At 41.2% G+C, this 23,875-nt stretch overlaps 2 protein-coding genes across 4 annotated transcripts; one reads left to right on the forward strand and one right to left on the reverse strand.

The window, feature by feature from the left end:
• The first annotated feature begins 1,907 nt into the window (after nt 1-1,907).
• LOC143451539 (centrosomal protein of 135 kDa-like) lies at nt 1,908-22,344 on the forward strand. 3 transcript variants are annotated; one of them, XM_076952166.1, is made up of 26 exons: nt 1,908-2,046; nt 4,337-4,455; nt 4,739-4,961; nt 5,099-5,266; nt 5,493-5,620; nt 5,811-5,909; nt 11,143-11,271; nt 11,432-11,605; nt 11,740-11,847; nt 15,496-15,646; nt 16,046-16,206; nt 16,345-16,416; nt 16,609-16,755; nt 17,306-17,464; nt 17,604-17,777; nt 18,020-18,124; nt 18,331-18,455; nt 18,799-18,904; nt 18,988-19,197; nt 19,564-19,703; nt 19,921-20,071; nt 20,281-20,475; nt 20,599-20,799; nt 21,023-21,225; nt 21,366-21,470; nt 21,672-22,344. In XM_076952166.1, the coding sequence occupies exons 2-26, from the start codon at nt 4,360-4,362 to the stop codon at nt 21,811-21,813; spliced, it is 3,672 nt and encodes a 1,223-aa protein (XP_076808281.1). In that variant the 5' UTR covers nt 1,908-2,046; nt 4,337-4,359; the 3' UTR covers nt 21,814-22,344. The 3 variants fall into 3 exon arrangements, with proteins under 3 accessions (XP_076808281.1, XP_076808288.1, XP_076808298.1); XM_076952173.1 differs by lacking the exon at nt 16,609-16,755; XM_076952183.1 differs by lacking the exons at nt 1,908-2,046; nt 4,337-4,455; nt 4,739-4,961; ... (1 more) ...; nt 5,493-5,620; nt 5,811-5,909 and adding an exon at nt 10,041-10,180.
• On the reverse strand, nt 11,898-15,164 carry LOC143451553 (beta-glucuronidase-like). The gene is made up of 6 exons (XM_076952197.1): nt 14,573-15,164; nt 14,325-14,430; nt 14,006-14,188; nt 13,015-13,848; nt 12,687-12,884; nt 11,898-12,593 (listed from the first exon to the last, which is right to left on the reverse strand). Exons 1-6 carry the CDS (start codon nt 14,851-14,853, stop codon nt 12,177-12,179), a joined length of 2,019 nt encoding a protein of 672 aa, XP_076808312.1. The 5' UTR covers nt 14,854-15,164; the 3' UTR covers nt 11,898-12,176.
• Nucleotides 22,345-23,875: the final 1,531 nt, after the last annotated feature.

The following is a 23,875-nucleotide window of genomic DNA, read 5'->3' on the forward strand; positions in this document are numbered from 1 at the left end:
GTTAATTCATTTAAAACAAGCCTACCCTCATTAATCAAATATAGAAATGTCACCTAAAAGGATGTCGGAACCAAAAAAGTCTTACTCCAGACAATGAACAAACTCTAGACCGCAGTTCTAACAAAACAAACCTACAAAAATGCCATGGCGTCAGCATAAGCTAAACCAAAATCCTGTAACCGTTGTATGGCTGTTTCTGTGCTAATTGGCTTGTAACATTCTGTACGGGAGGCTATATGGACTTTTATCTCTTCTACGCTACACCCTTGTATTTAAGTATAAGCTACAGGCCTAGGCTTTAAGGCTTATAGCCTAGTTTTTGTTGACTAATAGCTTTGACGCTTTTTGATAATTACCGGTATCGCGAAAGTTTAAGTCTTTAAGCCAATCACGCAAAAAAGCTTACCGGCATAACGCATTACCATTAACTATACTAACTTCAAATAAATTTCAAGCCTACACAGCCCGTAAAGTCCCGTTACAGCATTCCAGTCGTGGGCGAACTCCTGCATCCCACAGTATCTAGAGACCAATAAGACTACAAGCTACAAGATTTTAGTTCATTCTGTCTGGAAGGCCTACAAAAAAAAGATCCACCAAACGTCCACAAACTATTAGTGCCATCTCGTGTACGTTTCAAAAAAACGAATCAAATATCATCGAAAAAGTTCCGTCAAGACAGAAAATCTTCAATTTTTTATTCAAAAATATATTTATACAAAAATAAGACACGTATGAATTTAACAAGAAACCATGTTATTGTACAGTTCAAACTTGATTTATTTCAGGTCTAACTCCATACAAAAAATAAACGTCGGCTTGGTAGCCGAGTGGTTAAAGTATTGTCCTGCTTTGGCCCTTGTTCCATGTTCGATACTAAGTGGCGCTACCGTGGTAACGCATTTGGACAAGGCATTAACGACACTTGCTCCTGTTCAATGAATTACGTAGACAATTCTAAATTTGAGCAATAAAATTTAGAAAAAAAATTTGAAATGTGTGACAATCGGAACTTGCACAAAGCTAGCTCGGTAACCGGGGCTGGAGCAATAAGCAATCATCGCCATGTTTAAGTTGTGCAAGTTGTGCTTTCTTCGGTTCGCGCCAACTTGATAACTCGATAGGTTAATATTTGTAAAATAGGTACAAAAAGTCATAAGGAAGTGAAAGATTAGTAGGCCTATACTTTAAACATTCTTGTTATTAATCTATTACACGCAATGGTATGGTATGATCATAAATTTTGGCTTACTGTGCAGTCAAACGTAGTTATACTTATCAAAATTCTTGCCTTGCTAAAAAAATGCCGACAATTCAACCCATATAAAAAATGGAAGGCGAAGTGTTCAATAACCCAATTCTGCCAACTGCGCTAGCCGCTAGCTATTCAGGTTATAGTTACTTTTCTGCTAAGTAAAAAAACGCACATCAAAACAGTAGATCAAATTTCAAAGAGTAGATTTAAATCTATGACGTCACATGTTGGGGTACAAAGTTTGTCACAACACCAGACCACAATCTACAAAATGTTTGGGCAGAAAATATATGCTGGCTCATACTATACAAATTTTTCATCACCAAAAAGGTTTCAGGTTTGGCAGGGAATCCAATTTTACCACGAAACCGCAACAACAACGTATTAAAGAAATGGTACAAAAAACTAATACGTCGGTGCAATAAATTTTGTTTTGCACTGAGAATGCGGTGAATGTCAACTTTTGGAACCGCTTGTGTTATTTCCCGTTAGTGATTTTGTAATGTAAAATTTAAGCTTTAACAGTCAATACACAAAACACTCAAAAACGTGATTTTGGCACCTTTCCAAATTAAAAATAATTTGAATAGGGCGACATCCTGCGGTGTGGTGTAACGAAATGAAAACGACAAGAGAAACGGAAAAAGTTAAATTTGTTCAAGATGGGACTTGCCTGCTGGCGCGAAAATCAAAGTGCCGAAAGTGATTGAATGTTTGATATGACCATAATTTGATAAAATTAAAGTATTTTTAACACCGGGAAAGTTTCATCAAGATCTTTGTTAACTTTGGTAAGTTTTTTAACATTATTTCCGAGGGTTAACCGACCGGTACGATACTTTTAAGTGGTTAAATCATCTTACGATAGCCTAGCCTATTTCTGTGTTATCAATTCTCAAATAGGCTAGGCTATATTATTACAATATACGGGTATAATACTGTAGGAAAACGTCGGCTTCCTTAGAATGTCACACCTGTCAAAAAATTAGGTCGGTGCAAATTATTGAGGTGCAGCTGTGTGACTACTGTAGTCGTAAAATATCTCAGGGGTGCAGCTTTCGGGTCTAGTGCAGAAGTACACAACCAGATAAAGTGGCAATTTGAGTAGCTGTGGTCTAGTATTCAAAGGCATCCTGTGATTGTTCACTTTTGCACTTGACCCTATTTTCCGATCAAGACTGTCTGACTGTATTTAAAATCCCTTAAATCTTTCCCGTTTTAACCGTTAAAGCTTTCGAGGTATAACTGCTTTTCTCTAGTTCATTGTTTGTTTGTGTGCATCTTTCTTTTGCTGTAACAACTTTAGCACCATAGATATGTTATTTTAAATTGCTTCCAACAGTCAATAACGAAATAAACAACACTGTTTAATCTTGTAGCCCCCTGGGGAGAATAAATAAAATTAAGGTTTATCAAGCTGCGGATGTTGTATGTTAGGTCAGTAGGAAGATACTGAATTTGGTTTTGGTGGCTCTGTTAGTTGTTATCAGAATTATTGTGTAATCAGAATCTTGCGAATCTTGCAGGTTCAAGTGAAATATTTATTTTGTTTATGACCTGGTGAGAGTTGAAATTGCATTTTTATACCGAATTGTTGCAAGTATTACAAGTGCAGAGAGATTTATATTTTATTCAGTACTCACTTGTTTTGGGCCTTCCATTGGTCCTTCCTCAGAGTTTAAAGTTGTAAGTCAGGGGTCGGCAACCTACGGCCCGCGGGCCGGATCCGGCCCGCCATGCGAAATCGTTCGGCCCGAGATATATTAATTAGTTATCACAAGAATACGGCCCGCCGTTTCTTATTGAGTTTCAAACTGCAGTGTTAGCACTGTTTGAAAAAATTGTGGTATTGTTACGCCATAAGTACATCGTACTAGTCTATTGTTACGCCATAAAACTGGTGCGAAGGCGGTAGACTAGTATCTCGTACTAAGTACGAGATTGTCTGTAGAGTAGACTAGACTAGTCGTTATAGATACAAAGAGAAATTTAATTACTGAATTTTCCTCACGCTTTTCCGACATTCATTCTCTACAAAATAAATTCAGGCTATTCAGTACTCCGTTTGAAGTGGACGCCAATACCATTCCTGAAAAATTTCAAATGGACCTTATTGAAATGCAATGCAGTGACGAATTGAAGGCAAAATTTCATACAAAGGGCATATCGCTGCTTGACTTTTACAATAAGTACCTTCTGGAAAGTGGTCTTTATCCCAGCTTGACCAACAATGCAAAAGAAATGGCATCGATGTTTGGTAGCACGTACACATGTGAACAAATGTTTTCAACAATGTAATTCACGAAGAGCAAGTTAAGATCACGCATTTCCGACGACCATTTAGAAAATGTTCTGGTTCTTGCTTCATCTGACTTGTCACCAGATGTTGAAAAACTTTCACAAAGCAAGCAGCATCAAGTGTCACATTAATGCTGTGTTGTTGAAGTGTGAATACATATATTTTGCTCTTTTTGTGATTGGTATGATTGAGATTGCAGCAATGTAGCGTAATATACTGAAGTGAGTGTGAATTATAGTATTAATGAAAATTGCGGCCCGCCAAAGAGTTGTATACTCGACATTTGGCCCGTGACTAGCAAAAGGTTGCCGACCCGTGTTGTAAGTAGTTGTTTTGTAAAAAGTAAGAAAACAAGAGCAAAATATAGAAGTTTATGAATGTTTGGTTGAAAGTGTAAAAATAATGCAATGTTTTAGAGTTCGTTTTTGCAATTTTCTTGATTGCTTGAAAAAGATTGATTTCTATTATGGTCCAATGAGGCTCAATGACACATGATGACTGCTTTCTCCATGATTTCTTTGGCTAAGATTTTAATCAAATGCAAATTCGCAGTAAACTTGAATTTGCATGAGAATCAAAATATATATATTATTTATATTCTCAGAAAGCATAGTCTTTTTCCATTTAGCACAGTTCTTCCTAATTACGATCAAACACTGCTGCTTAAGCGGATTTTCGATTAAAATAAAAATTTTAGTCACCACTTGTTGCTACCTCTGCAAAGATTAATTGTATTAATTATCTAATTATGCGGATGATAACATTCATTGATTTTTATTCAGAGATCTTAAGAACATAAGCTGCGATGTCGACTGTTACAGAGAAGAAGTATGTCTTGCTTCGGAAGAGACTCGACCAATTGGGTTATCGCCAGGCCCTTGCCATTGAGTCCATGCCTCTTGTAGGTTTTGCAATTTCTTTATCCTTTCTCAAAACCTAATATTTAGTGCTACCTTATGAAAGAAACCAAACGCATTGGTGCTATGTAAAGAACCGTTGACTACTTTGTCGCGCAGATGTGATTCTAGTCAATTTTAAGAACCAATTAAGCTACTGGACTACTGGTACATCTTTTTTCCCTTAGAAGGATAGATCTCTTTCTAGTTGTGCTTCTTTTAATGCTATGACTATGCCATGTGATATCAATATAGAAACATCACAGAAAAATTCTGTTTTATTTACAGGTAGAGAGACTCTTTAGCGATCTTCTTCACACGACTGACAGTTTGAAGAAAGCAAAGCTCGGGGCAAGCAAGATCACCGACTCGACAAAACTTGACAACAGCCAGGCTGTTGAAGACGCCATTGAACCTTACAGGGTTGACAATGCGAGACTGGTCCAAGAAAACAATGGTTTGCATTTGGATTTTGTCAAAACAAAAGAAGAATTAGAGGCAACGACTAAAAGTATGTGAAATTGATGTTCATTTTTGTAATTAAATTAATCATAAATTATCATATTTTGTGACAAAGTTTTCGTTAACAGTAATCCATTTTTATATACAATTCTTCATGAACACTTTCAATATTTCGTATTGCTTTAGGTTTAAAGGCCACAATACGCAAACTGGAACATGAAAACGCTGACCTAAGGTTCTTAAACTCTCAATACATTCACAAGGTGAAGGCAGTAGAACGTGAAAGCGCCTCAAAGACAGACACAATACAGAAGCTCCAAGAAAAAAACCTTCAAGCAGTTATCCAGACTCCTGGTAATATCTGACATTGTGCTTTACAATTCATTGACACTTGCTTGAGCTTTCACTTTGTTGGTGCTAGGGCTTCCCTAGAAATATGCACTGGCCATCCATGCATGACTTTCATAAACATTCTGTGAAAGTATCTATACTATCGGATGATATTGGGCCTTTTAACTTATCATATACTGTGTTGGTGAGTGGTGAGTGTTGTTGGTGTTTAAGTATTCTATTATTAAAGGTGGAAAAAAGCGCAACATTCCATTTCGACGCCAGCGCATGCAGATTGACTCAACTCTACCTCAGTCCGAGACCAGTAGTTACACATCCGCGCAACCTGACGATCCATACATCGCTGATCTTGTACAGGTTATTACTGATTAATTACTAATTATTACATCATAAGTCCTGTGCCTAGAATGTTTATTTTTATAAAAGCACTTGTTTGTACAATTTTTTTGTTTTAACTTGTGTTTTTTTTGCAACATTTGTTTCTGTTCACACACTTTGTGTTTCAACTTCGCTTTATCATTGCAATGCTCTTTATTACTTTATTCAGGTGGCAGACACAAAGATCAACCAACTTTCCGTGGAAGTGAAGAAACTTGAAGAAAATGAAGAAATAAATGTGAATAAAATTAAAAACCTTCGTAAACAAGTGAGTTTTTTTAATATTTCTTTTTGAAACCTACTCTATCGTTGAAATATTAGCCACTTGATTAAGTGAAGACCACTGCAAGTATTAACCGCATGATCATAAGGAATTTATCTCACTTTTATTGAAGAAGTTTTATGACAATGATTGATGACACCTCTGGTCAAACATTTTATATGAACTTGTTTCTTATAATGTTGTGTATGATTTACAGCAGGACATGCTGCGCTAGCATACTAAATGTTTCAGTACAAAGATAACAGAGTTGTGACAATTGCACACATTTTATTTATGGTCATTGTTGCAGGATGCATTTAAATGTGGTTATTGACTTGTGCGTGATATGGTACCCACTTCAGACTCTTTAGTTGACTTAAAGTTAAAAGTTCTCAAAAACAAGATTTATTGTTTTCTTAAACAAGCTATGTACAACAGAACAACACTTGTAGGCGTGTTTAAGCTTGTTACAGGATGTAAGAAGCTTAATGTGCTTACTCTTGTCATACAATGATCTTTCTGTGTTTTTATTTCATTCCCACAAACTTGTGTTGTTTTCATGGCAAGCATTTCAAAACCTTATATGGTCTTTGTTTTAGTCATAGGCAATTTATAATTTCATTTATAACTCATAATAGGCTAAATGTCAAAATCATGTGTCTATTGTTTTGTCCATGCTGCTGTAGATCTATTAAAATAACATCAAGTATTTTTATAACAATGCAGACAGCTGGCTCCATGTGACTGCGCAAAGCTTTTTATTGCCAAATAATCCCCATTCTTTGCCTGGTGTTAAAGCAGGCCAGGTTATGACCTTGCCAGGCTGATTGTGTGCCCTCAAGTGTGGGACGACTGATCCAGAAACAAAAGCAAAACTACTCAAGGAGCTTGTTCCTGTTGTGTAACCTGCTATGTCAAGTGCCCGTTGACGCGCTTTCTTTCAAGAATTGCTCTTAAGTTAATTTCTATTTCTCGGCTCCTTCCACATCCCAACCTGGTTGTTTAAAGTCTGGTTCAATTGCCTGGTTAGTTGATCGATAAAACCGATTAACTCTTTGGAGCTTTTTGTCTCTCTTGATCATCAGCAGCCACTTCTGTATTAGCGTTGGTGTATTTGTGAAAGGTAGAGGGTGTACTGATGTTGTAGTTTGTTGCCTAAACTCAGGATGAAACTACATGAATTCATAAAGTGTTTGTCTCCCCATATTGATTGGTTTAATTCAAGAAAGACGATCTCGTGTTTAAGTTCATATGGAAGGAATAAATATTATGTTGCATAGTTTAGATTAGATAAGACGACAGGGAATATTAATGACATTATGTTCGATCTTCTCTGATAGAATTCTGAAAGTAACTTTTTGGTGCTGACCAATTTTTACAGAATAGTCTTTTCTGCTCTGGTAAGGTCCAGTACTGCCTAGTCATAGCTTTGTGTGTGACTAATCGTGACTCATCATGGGAAATTTGGTGGCCAAACTGCACAACAAATTACCGAAGAGCTTTGAAAGAAAGAAGAGTAGCAGTGATGAGAAGAAGCTCAAAGAGAAGAGCCCTCGGACAAAAAGTTCTCCCACCTCAGAACCCGACAGTAAAGAAAAAAATAGTCCAGACCGTGAGGATCAGGAGCGTGAACACAGAAGTGGGCCGAGCTCCTATTCACAAAGCAAACATCATCGCAGACATAGGTCAGCCTGCCGTTATGTCAGAGCTGTCGACTTAACTGGGAGCCGTTGCAGCTCACGCGTCATTCTTTCTACAGAGCCACCCTGCCCTTACTGTGCAAGGTACGGCCGCAGTAGGAGTAGGCAACGCACTGGTATGACGTCTGTACCAAGTTCGCGCGCAAAACCTAGTGCATCTCGTGTAAGCACAAGCTCTCAACCAGCAGATGGTGTTAGAGGGATGGTAGTCTATCGGAACGGAAGGAATGAGAAAGTGAAGATGTTGGATAACAAAGAACCAAGCTGACAATTACTGGACGCTGCGTCGAAAGTGGAGGATATTTCACCCAAGCCTACGCATCACTCTCCCAACGGGAAGCCTCGGCGCAGCAGAAGAAGTGCTGCATCCAGGGATTTAAAACCAGTCGCATCAGCACATAAGCTAAAGACACTTCCGGAAGAGCTTGCCTCATCAGAGCAAGACCTCAACGCTATCCCAACCATTCCGAACCAAAAGAAAAACTTTCTAAGCAAATTTTGGAATTCCCCTTTGGGCAGACGCTTACCCATCGGTGGCCCCATGAAATGGTTTAAACCTCGCCTGATAGTTCCTGAGGGTAAACTGTCACGACCTCACTCTCTTGCCGTTTTACCCCGAAAAAAACAAACACTATGGGGCGATTTAAAACGAAGATTTATCTGGAAAACTTCCAACAATCGCCGTCCGTCGTCCTCTCGACCTGACGGACAGGAATCCGACAATGACGTCACAAATAGGATATCTCCTGAGGAGACATCAGAAAGCGGATCTAACCATCCCCGACATGCCCCCTCCCGTCAATTCGTTTGGAAGAACGCCCCAACACCCGTCGACGATGATTGTGACGTCGTATATCTCTCTTCTCATCGGTCTTTTGATCCCGGACGTACCGTCGCTGGGACCCCGGACACGGGAGGCGCGTCGAGGAAGGAGAAGATCAGACCTGAAGTCACCCACAGGCCAAGGTCCCCGTTCTTCTCAAGCAAGTACACTTGGCGCAGCGAGAACACGAAAAATGTCAAACAAACCTGGTCTGCAAACGCGAGCCGAAGTCCACGAGTACATCGCTATGATGAGGCTGAGAAACCGGCATCTGGTTCTCGTGGGGGGCGCTCTTACCTTTGGAAGAGCACTTAGTACCAAGTCTTTGTCTTGCTCGATAAACGCGATTGTTCGTGCACTTACGTTATCTTCAAAATTGTTTTTGCTTTATTTAATTCAAAGTTTTATTGTAATCACAAGTAATTGACTTCATACGATCGTTGTGTGTCTGAGAATCACCGAAATGAAAGTTTCTTTATGCTCGCTTATTACGCTGAATCGGGCCGGGTCCGAGGTCATCCTATCATTTGGAAACCACGTCCAATATGAACGTGATCGAGTTCTTGCTAATTGCGATTCTAATATTAAAACTTCTCTTGAATGGAACCGATAACTTTAATGGATATGCGATGTCAGAGGTCTGCGCCGTAATCAGTAAAACCGTCTAATTGGGTTGTCGTCATGTTTTGTCAATTCCAAGTAAAATAACAATAAATTCGGATTTCCTTCGTAATAAAAGTGAAATTTACAGTGACGTGGTTTAAAACTTTAAATCGTCATAAATAAACAGTATGGTTGAGGTAGTGACGTTTGATTCCTCTATTGCCCAGTTTACTTTGAAAGCCAAACTGTGTTCACAAACAACAGTTTAAATTCCGTCGTTAATGCCTCGTTGTTGAACGAGCAAGCATACATTGTAGGGTCGGTTTACATTTGCACTGTCGCTTGTGTTTGTACTAATGTTGTCAGATCGACATTCTAATCGCCTTTCCATTGTTGATTGGTTGACGGTTCGGCCCAATGGCCAATGAGAAACGATCCTCGTTGGTGGTGATCGTGTTTGAAAACCATCAGCTGAACTCTCCCATTCAACAGTGCTCGCCCGGTATCTATTGTTTCCTCCTCTCCTCGGGAGAAAGAAAGAGAATAGAAAGAGCGAGGAGTGAGAGCGTACTACGAGCTAGTTGTGTGAAGTTGTAACAATAGGTGAAAGTAGTCGCCGAATAATGTGCGGAGACATGTTCAGGCATGGAACCATTTCCGTTGGATATTCGAACCGATTCACTGTAACCGTCGTCAGGCAGTTCCCACAGCTCAAAGTTAAGCTGCATTCCAATGAGTAGCTTTATAATAACAGATAAAATAATAGATGCAGTAAATTTAGACACTTGGCTAGCTACAGCGCCTTCTGTCTGTCTCAGTAAAAAATTCTGATTTGTTGAAGTTTGCAGCTCGGTGTGTGACAAGGTCGTAGCAGATTGGAGATATTGTACACTATTACGTCACAATACAATAGTGTGGTCAGCTGCAGAAGGCGGATTGGCAGATGCGAGTTATCTGATGCTGCTTGTGCATTTCATCGCACTTGTTGTTGTCAGTTGTCTTGGCAACGACTGCTAAAAGTAGCCATTGACAAATTGTTTCCAACGTCATTACAGGGACGTTCAGTAAAAGTTGATGTATTTACTAAGGTTGTGACGTAAATAGAACAGTTTGTGATGTCATACAGAACCCGGACAAGATCAAGTCCACGGGTAAGTTTTTATCTTGCTGTTTATTGGTTGGCGAACATTTTATTCAAGTTACTGTAGGTTTCTAGGTTAATTGAATTCACAAGAGAGCGGTCAGGGCCTGCAAGTAGACAGCAATTAAGCGTGTTATGGTTTGCATGCGTGGATAAAACACTCCGAACTGGGCATTATTACGAAAGTTTTATTGCAGTGAGTTTATCATTTTCCAATGTCGATAACGCCTTAAATTCGACCAAGTTTTCACCATGCCCATGTGATAAGTAGGAACGGGCAATGTAAGATTCGCACAAACACGAACACTAACAATGACAAGCCCGAGTGCAGTATTAGGATATTAGTCAGAAATTTGTCAAATTTGGTTAGCGAGGATGATACAGTTTAGCGGCTCAAGTGGAAATGAAATAAAGGTCATTTATCAAAAGAATTGAGCTTCTCAATCGTCATTAATCATATTTTGTTGAACAAAGCGAATTACGTCATGATATGCGCCAACCTGTGCAATATGCTGATGAAGTTTTATCGCTTGGTTCTGACACGAATAGAGACGAGATCCGTTCGTTTCGACCCAGAATACTTTTTCTCTCAGCACGTCCCTGGTAGGTAGAGACGTGCTTGCTTGTAAGTTGTAACAAAGCGCTGTTTGATGAGGTGAAGATTGCCAGACAAGCGCGTCAGTAAATATTGTTTGTTTATCAACCTTGTTTGCTTTCATCTCGCGTTACTGTTCGCCTGCAAACAAGCGACACCGGTTCGGTAACAAATGGAATGTGGAAAAGGCAACATTTTGTCGTATCCTTAGGAAAAGCTTACAAAATGTATTTTTGCTGGTTGTCATAGTGATTCATGACATAACGCCTTTGGGGAATTCCCTGAAGTGAAAACTTATGCTTATCTTTCTTAATCCGTTTATAAAGTTAAAAATTAAAAACATTTTTGTTCCAATCATCGATCTTTCTGCTACACAGGTCGAAGGGAGAGACCGTGAAATTGACCGCTTAAATCGGTCACTCGAGGGCGGTAGACCACATGACGTCGTCTCTCTTGAAGCGAAGAATCGAAGCAATGAACGACTCATCTCGCACCTGAACCTGCAGGTTGCACACCTAGGATGCTAACCAATGAAATTTTCTCGTTTTGACCTGTTATTGCTGTGTTATAATCTCAAGTTTTGAGATGCAGTGATTTCTCCACCATTTAATCTTAAACCTTTGAAAGCAGGATACATTTCAAGATTAACATCTTCATCTTTTCCAGGTCGATTACCTCCAGCAGACCAACCAGGAGCTGGAAGATCGCATCCAAGAGCTGGAGGATGGAAAAGGAGTTGCGGTCGCTGAGAGCCAGCGCCTCGGGAGGGAGGTCGACCGCCTCCACTCCGAACTCCGAGACATCGATCGACTCGCTCAGCAACTAGAGCAGGAGAAACAGGTGAGGAAGATGGCGCAAGTTATGACATCATTATGAGTTGTGTTACAATAATTGAAGTCCTTTGTGATACAACTCTTTGAAGTGACTTGTATCATGAAGCATCTTAACACCAAGTCTTAAAATATTTTCATTAGGAAGCAGTTGTTGCAGCTGACCGTGAAGTCCATGAAGCGAAACTTGAACTTCGAAGCTCACAGAGGCAAGGAGATAGCGTGGAATCGCGACTGATTGAAGCCAACACTGTGAGTTTAAGCTTGAACTTCTCAATAATCAGGAATAGTTATTTGCTTGATTCAAAGTTGCTTCATGCTTTTAGTAACCAGCTTTCAATGTTATTATGAAGTAGACAGTAGCAAGCGATATATTTGCAGTGAATTAATGTTAATCAGAGGCTAAACCATCAAGAATCAAAATTAAAATGTATTTAAAATATGTTATAAATTTCGTTAAATCAGTCAGCAAATCACAGTTTTCTAATAAACATCTGGTAATCGCAGGGAAATAGCAAAACAGAAAGATGCTTGATGGACATTGAAATTAAGTTAACGAATTAAATCTCATTCCTGCTGTTTCATAGTTCTAGTACTTCAAAAGCATCTTGAACTTGAAAAACATCATAATTCCTTTCCCAGTGTTTTTCTCTCCTGCTATTTCTGTTCCTTGTGGTACCATTCTGCTTCTGTAGCTCCTTGTACCTCTCTCTGATGACGTAAGCAGGCCACTTAGGTGCTCGGTTTCGTGTAAATAGTCCCTTCTTGTTGCCCTGGACCCTATTAGTGCCCTGAGCCGTGTTAAAGTCGGCAAAGTTCCAGATCATCTCCCCTATGAGGAAGGGGTCAGTGTCGTTTCTTAACTCGTCAAATACAGCGAAGTGCCGGTTCATCAGGTCGACAAGATAATCCTCGGTGAACATCACAGACGGGTTGTCATGGAAACCGGCTATTGCACCTGCGCCCCACTCCATGTGAATGATTGGTTTTGAACGAGTCTGGAAGCCGCGTATTTGATTAAAACGGTTTAAACGTGCCGGTAGTAGAATAAGTGCACATGCTGCACCTCTATGGTTATTTGCTCCTATTACCTGATGCCATTTGTCAATGTAGAACTTTAGTCTTCCTTCCACGACGTCCAACTGTCCGGGGTCATCGTACCAGCCTTCATACTTGTTTATGCTGACCACGTCCACGTACGGAGTGGCCACATCCTTGTCGTAGTGGGCGTTGCACACAAAAGTGACCGGACGGCTCGGGTCGAGCGAGCGCGCATAATCTAACACCGTCTGCGGAGTGTTGTGATCGTTATATGCATTTTAATAGGGCTTAGTAACGCACGGCGCTCATATACATCGTCGCTGTTGACGATATTTACATTTGCGCGCTTTCAAAACAATGTTACCGGTTGGACGCTACCTTGAAGTATCCGGCCGCTTGAGGCAGGCTTGACAATGGTTCGTTCGCCACTGACCACATAACCACTGACGGATGGTTCCGGTCACGTGACACCATTTCTCCCACGACCTGCTGGTGGTGCAAGAGAGTTTCGTTGACGAAATTATCGGCGCTTCTCATCCCTACCGCGGGACACTCATCGATGACGACTATTCCCCTCTCGTCACACATCTGCATGATCTCCTCCGAGTACGGGTAGTGGCTTGTGCGGAATGAATTGGCGCCAAGCCACGCCAGTAAATTAAAATCCTTGACCACCATCGACCAATCAAATCCTTTTCCTCTCACGTCCCAATCCTCGTGTTTTCCAACCCCCAAGAAATAAAACGGTTTTCCGTTGATTTTAAGCTGTGTTTCGTCAACTTCAATCGTCCGCAATCCAATCGGCATTCTGTAGACGTCGATTTGTGCCGGAGCGTTGCCGTTAGACGGCGCTGAAGCGTACACTTCCAATGTATAAAGATATCCGACCTCGCTGCTCATTCCCACAGGCCACCAGAGTTTGGGGAAATAAACGTAAAGATAACCAGTCTGTCCTGTGCCGTTTGCCACGGTCACGCCTTCTGCGTCCTTTATTACAACAGTTATATTGTAGCCTGCGTTTGACTTGGCACCAGACGCCACATCTTTGGCGTCCGTGATGTTGACCTGAAAGACGTTTACAGCCGCCACAGATGGATCTTGCGTGATAGTTTGTGTGTAGGTGAAAATATCACTGACACGCAGATGGGGCGTTGTATACAACTTGACTGGCCTGTGGATGCCGGCGTAGTTGAAGAAATCGAAGTCGTATTTCTAAAGAACGTTAAAAAGTTGCTGATTTTTGTGACTGCGGTCAAGCAGCAAATATAGCTGCGTTCTCAGCATTTTGTGGTGGTTTGTATGCAACCTGCACTGCCTAGTCAGTGGCACAAAACGTTTTTACCCCGAAACCCAAAACAGACCCACTTGCCTGCGTGAAGTAGCCATCAGGGTAACCTTGGTCTTTGCTGTAATGGTTGACGGTGCCTGGTGGAAGCGTAGTCGGGGTCAGCGTGTTGTTGACGGCGATGGTCAGCCGGTTGGTGGCGCCATAGTTCAACTTATTTGTGACGTTGAATTCAAACGGAAGATGTCCGCCGCTGTGGTCGCCAACCTGGTGTGAAGAACTTTGTCAGTGAATATTATGTCAAGGTCAAATAATAAGAATTGGACCAAATCTAAAATAGCAAATTTACAATCACACAGTGGTTTGGCAACTTGTGGGGATGCTCACATAAGCCAAAACTCACCCTGATTGAATTGAGCCAAACAATCGAGTTATAATGAGCACTCCCCACTTGCAACCAGGCCAGTGAACTTTTCCACGATGCCGGCGCGAAAAACGTTGTTTCATACCTGCAAAATTTTGCTCATTTACTGGAAAATAAGCAATTTCCCTGCACCACAGAAGCAGGGCAAACACCTCGCCACAAAACCAACCATAATCTACCGCCAACAACAAAGTTTGGATTTTATTTTCCTGTCACATCTCACTCACCAGGCCCAACCCACGAAATCCCGAATCTTGCTGTCTTGCGTGATGTCATTATAACTGGCCGGCACCGGCATGTCGATCACGTGACCGCTCGCATGTAGGGGTTTTTCCCACCATTGTTCCCGGAAGCTCTGGTTCCGGTCGGTTGAATCATCGACGCGAAATTTCCACCTGCCGCTGAGATCTTTCATGTCACGTGATTCTGATTCGCGCGGAAAGAGCAGACCGACCACGTGACGAGTGCAGATCAGTTGAATTAGAAGGAAGAGAAACTTTTGTTCCATTTCAATGGTTTGCTTTGCCTTAGGTTATTATGACGTCATAAAACGCACATCGATTACCGCTGTTAACTGCACCACGCCAATAGTCTTCTCGTCAGATCCTTTGGTATCTTTATTCTTTCTATTTTACTTTAGGTTTGCGTTTTCTTTTCGTACAGATAGCACTGATGTACGTCTATAAGTTAAGCTTGATATTGCGGCACCTTAAACCACACAGCAACTGGCATTTAAAGCTGAATAAGGCCTCGTGCTGGTACGGGCTGAACACCGGCTTTGTTGACTTTCCTCGTGCAAATGCGAGAGAACGAAAGCTCAAAGCAAATAGAGGGGGAAAAAGGAAACAAGAACCAACACTGGCTGTCGTTTCCAATGATGAACAATTTCCTTCCATTGCCTTATATTTCGCGCAGTTGTTTTTAAACAGAAAAAAATGCAGCAAACGATGAAATATATAGCTGTGGTTGCTTACTGCACACTTCTACACGCACTTCTAGAACTAAGAAATAAGATAATAAAAACCAAGCGGGGTTTTAAAGGAGAGTACGCGCAACTATAGCATTTAATTATCCACGACAGTTGTGCAATCATCACCTCTTTCCGTTGTTTACGCGTCATATGGATTCACTGTTGCATTTCCTTATTTAGGTTCGAGATCGTTTGCTCACTGAAAATGGAGACCTCCAGGCAGAGTTGGAGGGAACCAAGCTCGATGTGGAAAGATTGAACGGGCTTCTGGATAAAGTTCAGTCGGATAAGCGGCTGCTCAGCGACAAAGTGCAAACTTTATCAGGCAAAGGTAATGCGGGTTCCCGGAGATTTCAACATGTTTAAATATGTTAATATGAATGCCACTTTTCGTTAATGTACCATGTTGGCGCGGTATCAAGTTGCTTTCGACATAAGCCGTCAATTACAAGGATGTTTAAAAAACCCTAAACTGAAACACGCGTCAAATACATTACGTAATTACTAATTAGACTTATTGCTAGTTTTACAGTAGCGTATCTCGTTATGGGTGTAAGTTTCTAAAATCCGCTTGCTAGCTAATCAGTTACGCATTAATGCACTGAACATCACAATGAATTGCTAATTAAGCAATTCAATTATTGTCTTAATAATTACGTCATAATAATAGTAATTACCAGTTCACTCACTGACCCGAGTGCTAAATATTTTACCGGTTTCACCCGCGCAGAGAAGAGCATGATTCTTGAACTCGAGCAATATCGCATCAGCCCATCTCGCGCTAGGAGAAGGGACAAGTCCCCCAGCAAGCTGGATTCTTTCGTCCGCACGTTGGAGCAAGAGAGGGACCACTACAGAGAGGAATGCGATCTTCTTCAGTCGATGCTGAGGGTAAGAACAGCCCCAACCACCTTGCTGTTAACTTCTGTTAAAATTTGTCAAGTTTTTCGTCTGCGGTTGTTTTCGTTTATCTGTGTTGTTTGTTTTCCTTCTTTGCAACTTAAAATGTTCAATTTTTGCCTGACTTAGGAGTACAAGAACAAAGGCAGTAGATCAAGCAGCCCACGATCGAAGAGTCCTTCACGGCCGCCATCACGTAAAGTAAGCATCTTATGCTCTGTAGTTTGGGCTGTTCGTTGCTTGTCTAGAGAAGAAATTACATTAACCGTGTACATAAGTGCCTGAGATATGGCATATAAATGTTATTCGCTATAGCGAATAGTTAACTAGTTTCTTAAAACTGTAGTTTCGTTAAAACGCACTTTATCACCATGCCGTTCGCACTTGCGCCAGCTACCTGGTGATCGAGAAGCGCTTATGAGTCGCATGAGGGAAGCAGAGAGCGAGCGAGATTTCTACAAACGCGAGCATAGCTTGTTGAGCGCTATCACGAAAGGCAGGCGCGCTCTCGCAACTTCAAAACTATCTGACACGCGCTCGGTGGGGTAAATCGTTGTGTGAGGCATGTTTCACGGCGTGATATCGTGATTCTTCATTCATATGAGCACCTTGCATGCCATCACGTGTGGAAGTGCTTCATAGGCATGTATTGTTTTCTCACAGTGGTTTGTTTCATTTCAGTATCAGCTTTGAAAAATGAGCCTTTCGTTAATTTTCAAAGCACTTTTGTTTTTTCTCAGCACATTATTTGCTTTTAACTTAAATTTTGGTGAAAGAACGAGGAACTTTTGCCGATTTTCGAACCTTTCGTTGTCTTTAATATTTCTACTCTCCACCTTCAGCATGCGCTGGTTCCACGGTGGCTTGGTCTGGGTTGACAGCATTTTTTATTTTATTTATAAAAGCGATTGCAATGTGGTTTAATATTGGGCAATTGTTTGGTGATAAACAGATACAATTCTTCTAATCTCTGCGGCTTGTTTGACTGCCGTGAAATGACATCGCTACGAAAAAGAATAATTCTCAAATTTAAAAAAAAGTCTCAAACTTAGTCGCAATTTGAAAAATAACTTTGTTTGTCTGTTGCTAGGGTGGGGACACGAGCAGTGAAGCGTATCAACAGTTGCTAAGGGAACGTGACGAACTCCAGACGATGCTGAACAAGTTTGAGCGTCATATGGCGGAGATACAGGCCAATGTCAAGGTCTTAACACAGGAGAGAGACAAAACCAACTCACTTTATGAGCAGGTTGGCTTTCAACTTTGTATCTCGGCCAGGAAATGTTCTATGTTCTGAGATTGGTTGTTCTAACCGCTCATGTAATCCAACAGAAATAATAGATACAGTTTATGTCCATTTATGACAACTGCTTAAAACCTTTTCACAGACGAACGACGAGTTACAGCGATTAAGACGCGAATACGTGAGATCACCAAAGTCGCCGAAAGCTTCTCTCACAGCGCAAGCGATCCTACGTCGAGTGGAGAACGAGAGAGATACTTCCATCGCCGACCTGAGGAGAATGACAACCGAGCGGGACAGTCTCAGGGAGAGACTGAAGGCGAGTTGCTTTTACACCGAAATTTAGCGAAGATTCTTCAACAGATTTGTCTTTTTACCTTTTAAAACACCGCTTGGATACTATATACACGATTAAACTACAAACTACCATTGAAGCGCATACATCCATAAACCTTTCATTGTTGACGCCTTCAAATAATTTCTCAAGTAATTTCTGATTCTTTGGTAAGCAGAGAAGTCAAAGTTAATAATAAAGATGACGTCAACCCACTTCCTCCACAGATCCAACAGGAGCAGTCGATAAACGAGAGATCTAGATTGGAACAAAGAGCCGAAGATCTCGAGAACAAAGCAAGAGCTCTGGCGCAGGAAAGAATAGATCTCCAGGTTAGTCTACCGTACACTTAACATGCTGCTGAAAACACGGGTTTACCGCAAGCTGCACTACTAAGCGATTGAATGTTGATGCCACACAACTGAGGTTTCAAGCGTACAAAGCCACAGCAAGGGCCAAGTTGCGATATAATTTTCACTGAAATAAAAAGAGCGTCAACGTCAATGCGGTTGCGTAACTGGTCGAGTTTATCCTTCAGAGCCGAGTAGACTCCCTGACGGACGTCAATCTCGCCCAGGAGGACGACATCAAAGCTCTGAGGTTGAAGATCCAACAGATTGAGGATGATTATCAGGCTGTCAGGAACGAACTGGAAGATGTCAGGTATGTTCCACCAGCCTCGTGCGCTGTTCTTAGCAATGCATCTGCTATAAACTGTTGCCGACATATTTTCTTTTTGTTGCTTATATTTGCTGTCTTGTTGGTTAATGGGGACGCGTTTTTATACCAATGACAGAATAATATCCTCACCTGGCATATGTTCACAATGGCCTCAATAATTCCGCCAAAGCAATAAATTTCGCATCTTTTTCATGCTTACTAAATACGACGCTGTGCTCTCATTCCGTCCTATGATGACATCATTCCAGTTTGGTTTCATCCCGTGTTGGTCTTATTTCCTTGATGGAATTTATATGAACGTCCACAACAAATTCATCTATTACAGGGCGCTGAAAACTCAGGTTGAAGCATCATTGGACAACACACAGAGGAATCTTTCGCGGAAATCAACCGATCTCGCTTTATCTGAAGACAGAGTCAGAACTTTAGAAGTAAGTATGACGTCATATCCGACTTCTATTACATCATCACCTTGTGTATAGTAACTGAATAAAGCCATGTTATTCGCTCATAGAATCGAGTTAGCGAGCTTCTTGACACGGCGTCGAAACAAACCGAAGAAGCCGCCGGACTTCGTGCAACCGCCACCTCCCTTGACCGCGAGAAGGACGCGCTTCAAGCTGCTCTGGATGAGAGGACGGAGAGAGCCGCTTCCCTGGATGAGCAGCTGGCCAGACGTGAGAGAGACATCTCAGATATGCGGGTTTCCATCTCCAATTTGGAGGTATGTTCAATATTGGAAAATTCAGGCTCGGAAACACTGGTCGTGTTAACTTGCTTTGACCGTTGTCATTAGCGACGGGAAAGAGTTTGGCAAAGTTGACGCTTTTTTATACCGATAATAAAATAATATCGTTAATAATAAGTTTTATATGACCTGAATAATTCCATGATAACAACTGATATGTTCTGGTATCATCTACAATCTAGATTGCTCACTAAATACGGCCTTAATCCAATATTTTTGATTTCATTTTCGTGTTTATTTTATTCCCTGAATGAATTTAATACGGAAATCCGATCAGAACACAGGCCGGAAGTGACGTACTTGCATAGAAAGGCTTCAACCACTAATTATTGTTGTGTTCAGGCGAAATTAGACCGGGCTGGCGACGACTTGGCCAGTTCCGAGCGCGAAGTGCGAAGTCTCCGGCGTCAACTCGACTCCACACAGAGCGACCTCTCGGATAACTCGCGAGCAAAAGAATCGGCGATGAGAGAGAACAGAAGGTAGCTGGCAACTCCATTTAGCAGATTGCTGAATTTATCTGCACCACTAGTTCAAGGATTCAATGCATAGTTTTATGGTCAAGATGAACACGCGTCCCCACCATTGTTATACGCCCAGTCGCCCACCATTGTTATATGCCCAGTCGCCCACCATTGTATTATATTAACATCGGTTCAAATGGACTTAAACTTAAAGTCGCTTTTATCTCGCATCCAGGCTTCAGGATGATCTGAGCACACTGACTCGTGAGAACCAGGACATCAACTTAGAGCTTGATGACGCGATGAGGGACAGAGATGATCTGAAGACAAAGGTCCAGGATGACATGGCCCGCATCTCCATCCTGGAGGGAAATCTCGCATCCAAGGTGGGTTCTTGGATTCTTCTTTTTTCAAACAATTCAGTTGATATTTCTTTGAGTAAATATTTACATTACATTTTACGTTGACAAGTTTTCTTTGTTTTAAAAGTTGCTCTTTTAAGTATTTTTTATACTTTTTACTTTAATTTTTTGTCTTGACAAAAATCGCGACGAAATATTCGCACTTTACAACTTCTATCAACATGAACAACCAGGAACGTGAATTACAAGACGTGCTAGATCAATACCGCAAGGTGTCGTCGGAGCGCGATTCAGCAGAGAGCCGCTACAGAGTATCGAGCGACGAAACACAGACGATGAGGAACGAACTCATCGCCGCCGACAGCGACAGGAAGCGATACTCGGATAAGATCGCTGTCCTGGAACGCGATATCGCCGGTCACCTTCATGTGAGTAAAACACTCGGAGAATTCTACCAATTAAACCACCGCTAGTCGATTTGACTTATTGTTATCCGTGAAAGGTCTATTATTACGTAACAGTGTCATTATAAATTCACATCTCTCCCTCAGGCACGACAGACTTACGAAGCTCAGGTATCCAGCCTCACATCGGCAGTCGCCAACCTCGAGTCGGAGTTGGATCGTGTGCGGGGAGAGAGGCACAATTTGCAGGAGGATTTGCAATCTGTTCGCGATCTCAACGCCAAGCTTGACTCGAACAAGGAACAAATTGCGAGAAATCTGGCATCGAAGAACGTAGAACACGAACAAGTGAGTCTGGTAGCTTTGATATTACGCCAGATGCGCTGCTTTGAATTAGATCATCGACGTTCGAAAATTGAGTAAGGATTTTAATAACTGACGATGAAATATCGCGCTAAGTGTAAGAAGCGCGAAAACAATCGATTTTCTCCGGCGCACGACTGAAATGTTCTCCAGTGAAGTTGGACAACTTGATCCTGGACCCGTTTTAAGCAAAATTCTTCCTCTTCAGTTGCAAGCGGGTTACGAGGACTTGAATAGGGAGCTGGAGATCGTCCACAAACATCTCGAGACGGAGCGAGTCGGAAACAAGAACCTGGAGGATTTGGTCGCAGGAGCCAGGGAGAAGGAGTTCCAGGCTCAGCTGGATGCCCAGGAGCAGAAGTCGGAGGGGCAGCTGCTCCGGGATAAACTGGCGCTTAATGAAAGTAAAATGTGAGTCAAGTCCCACTCCGGCTGCTTTGAGTCTTTCGGGATGAATTTGTCGATTTACGAATTCGGTCTCTCACTTTCCAACGCTTCAGATTTCTTTTATTTTTGCCGCTTTAAACTCTTCTATGCTTTCTATTCTACAGGCAAAGCATGAGTCGCGAGGTGGCGTCACTGCGCGACAGGACGTCACAATTGGACGCCGAACTGGAAGTGACGAAACGTCATTTGACCAATGAGAGATACGAGAGGTGATAAGCACGCGTTGTTGCCGGCGTGTTCGGCCAGCTTTAATATAAGTGCCTTGTGCACATATGATCGAATGAAAGTGACTTTAAACGATTTCAAAGTTGATGAATTAACAGCCTGGTAGGCGATAAATCATAGACAAGATATGCGCGGGCAGGTAAAGACGTCTGCGTCGTAATTATTCCAATATTTTAATTTTCCAGGGAGCGAGCGGTCCAAGAACTTCGACGTCACGGTCTTCCGTCCCCGGGGCTTTCCCGTCTGAGCCGCCCCCTTTCACCCACGTCACGAGGTTCCCGCTCCGGCAGCCCCGCCAAAGTCTCTTTCTTGGATGACGGAAGATAAAAGTGGGGCGGTAAATCGTAGCGCCCTTCGTAACGCGGTGTTTATATTTCATGAAGGGCAAATGTACATAGAGTTACCTCTTTTTAACTTGGTTGGATCAACGAGTGCCAAAGAAGCTGTTGACGAATTGGCCAAAATCTCAGGCCAGCTTTTCCGCTTATAAGGAATCACAAGAAAACTTTGCCTTTGCTGTAAATAGTTGCTTTTTTTCTATAAACTTCGCGGGAGTTTTTGTATTTTGTTGCTCTACAATATTTATCCAGTTAAGCAGAATCTGTGCGGACCGCAGCACTACCCCCCGCCCTCTTTCTACGTGTTTGTTGGATTTGTTTATTTTTTGAAAGTTTTTCCGCGCTGCGTTTGTAGTTGAGTATGACGTCACAATATTTTCTATTGTTTCGCTTTGTATAACGCGTGACGTCATATATTATTTGTAGACCGACATGCAGATTCGTGTTATTCTGTTGACGTCACAATGTTCAATTGTTATGCACTCGTATGAATACATAATATACGTTTATATTGTTTAAAGTAACGACTGCTCTTAATGCTTCGGCAAGTGTTATAAGCTACGACAATCAGGGAACGATTATTATCTGTGTCATTTTTCAACCAAGACTGCTCTTTATTGCAGCGATGACCCACCAAGAAACTTCTAATACAATATTTGTCAAGCCTTGTTGCAATATTGGAAAAAGGATTCATTCCACCAATGGTAATTGGCGCGTTATTCGTATAGGCTAATCGCGCTTGAAGAATAGCAGTACATGCTTTAACGCGAGGAAACAGGAAACATTACAGGAGTTCGTTTTCAACGAAAAAAGGCAGACATTGAATTCTCTACTTATCCGTCACGCTTCACTGAAATGGTCAAAGCCTTACGCAAAGCAGCTTTGTTGTATCAACGAGTTGTTATAAGTTGGTGTCAGTCGAAACGTCAGTTGGTTATGGTCTATAATGCTAAGTGATGCAAAAATATCACTAAATGATGATTATAATTAAGACATTTACTTGAAAACATAACGATGGTAATTGTAATAAACTACCAAAGAGGTATGTAGTGATACTGATACTTATGACATCATAATGCGAAACTGATTTACGTCACGGTTGATATATTGACAAAGTACGATAGATAAATAATTTAATTAATAGAATCGTTTGTGTCTTAGAAGACATTCGACAAGATTCAGGAGTAGCTTAAACGCACTCAAGAGCATATCAATAGTACATTCCCTTACTCAGTTAGTTAGTTAATCCTAACCTGATTTACAGTTGGTGCGATTGTTCAGGTGAAAATAGATGCTACTGTACAGCTCACTGAGCTCGGTTTTGTCACCTTTCGTTAGTCTACCGGTTATGCGGTATCGATGAACCGGTACAATAGCCTCATGTCACCAGTAGACTAGATGAGACGAGACTGTCTACCATATATGTGCTGTAAGCTAAAAATTATTTTCAACCGAAAATAAATGTCAGCTGCAGCTAATTATCAACTTCCAAGGACGCTTTCAATTCAAACAATTTCAATCCAAAACGCGTTATTAGAATTATACTCGAAGAGTTGCAAATTCGCGATACATTTTTGGCAATATCGGCTTATCCATTGGATATGACGAAAACATTCATTCTGCTCCTGTTTATACTTTCTGCCGAGTTGTATTTTGGTATAGGCTTAACTTGTCTTAGCATTAGTCTCTCAATTTAATTTAAATTCGACTGAAAATCTATTTAGAGAAAAAATTTTTTTTCAGAGTGGACATGTCAATGAAGAATGAAAAACTCACTCAAAATCTCAAGCATTCTCCATCTCAAGTGCGATTTATTTGGATTTAAGGACAAACGTTGTTGAGCAACTGCCGTTAATTTTTGGTTTTACACATTTTGTTTTGTAAATTAACTCTAAGCCATGAACTTGTTTACGTAAATAGTAATTTTTAATTAAAACCTCACCTACTACATGCACACCGTATTTATCAAAACAGAAGAATTTAAAACAAATTTTAAAAAATTCAAACTGAAAGCTAATATAAGAAAATTGGCAGGCAAATTGAAACGTAAG

This window comes from Clavelina lepadiformis, chromosome 1, assembly GCF_947623445.1.
Source record: "Clavelina lepadiformis chromosome 1, kaClaLepa1.1, whole genome shotgun sequence".
Taxonomy (NCBI): Eukaryota; Metazoa; Chordata; class Ascidiacea; order Aplousobranchia; family Clavelinidae; genus Clavelina; species Clavelina lepadiformis.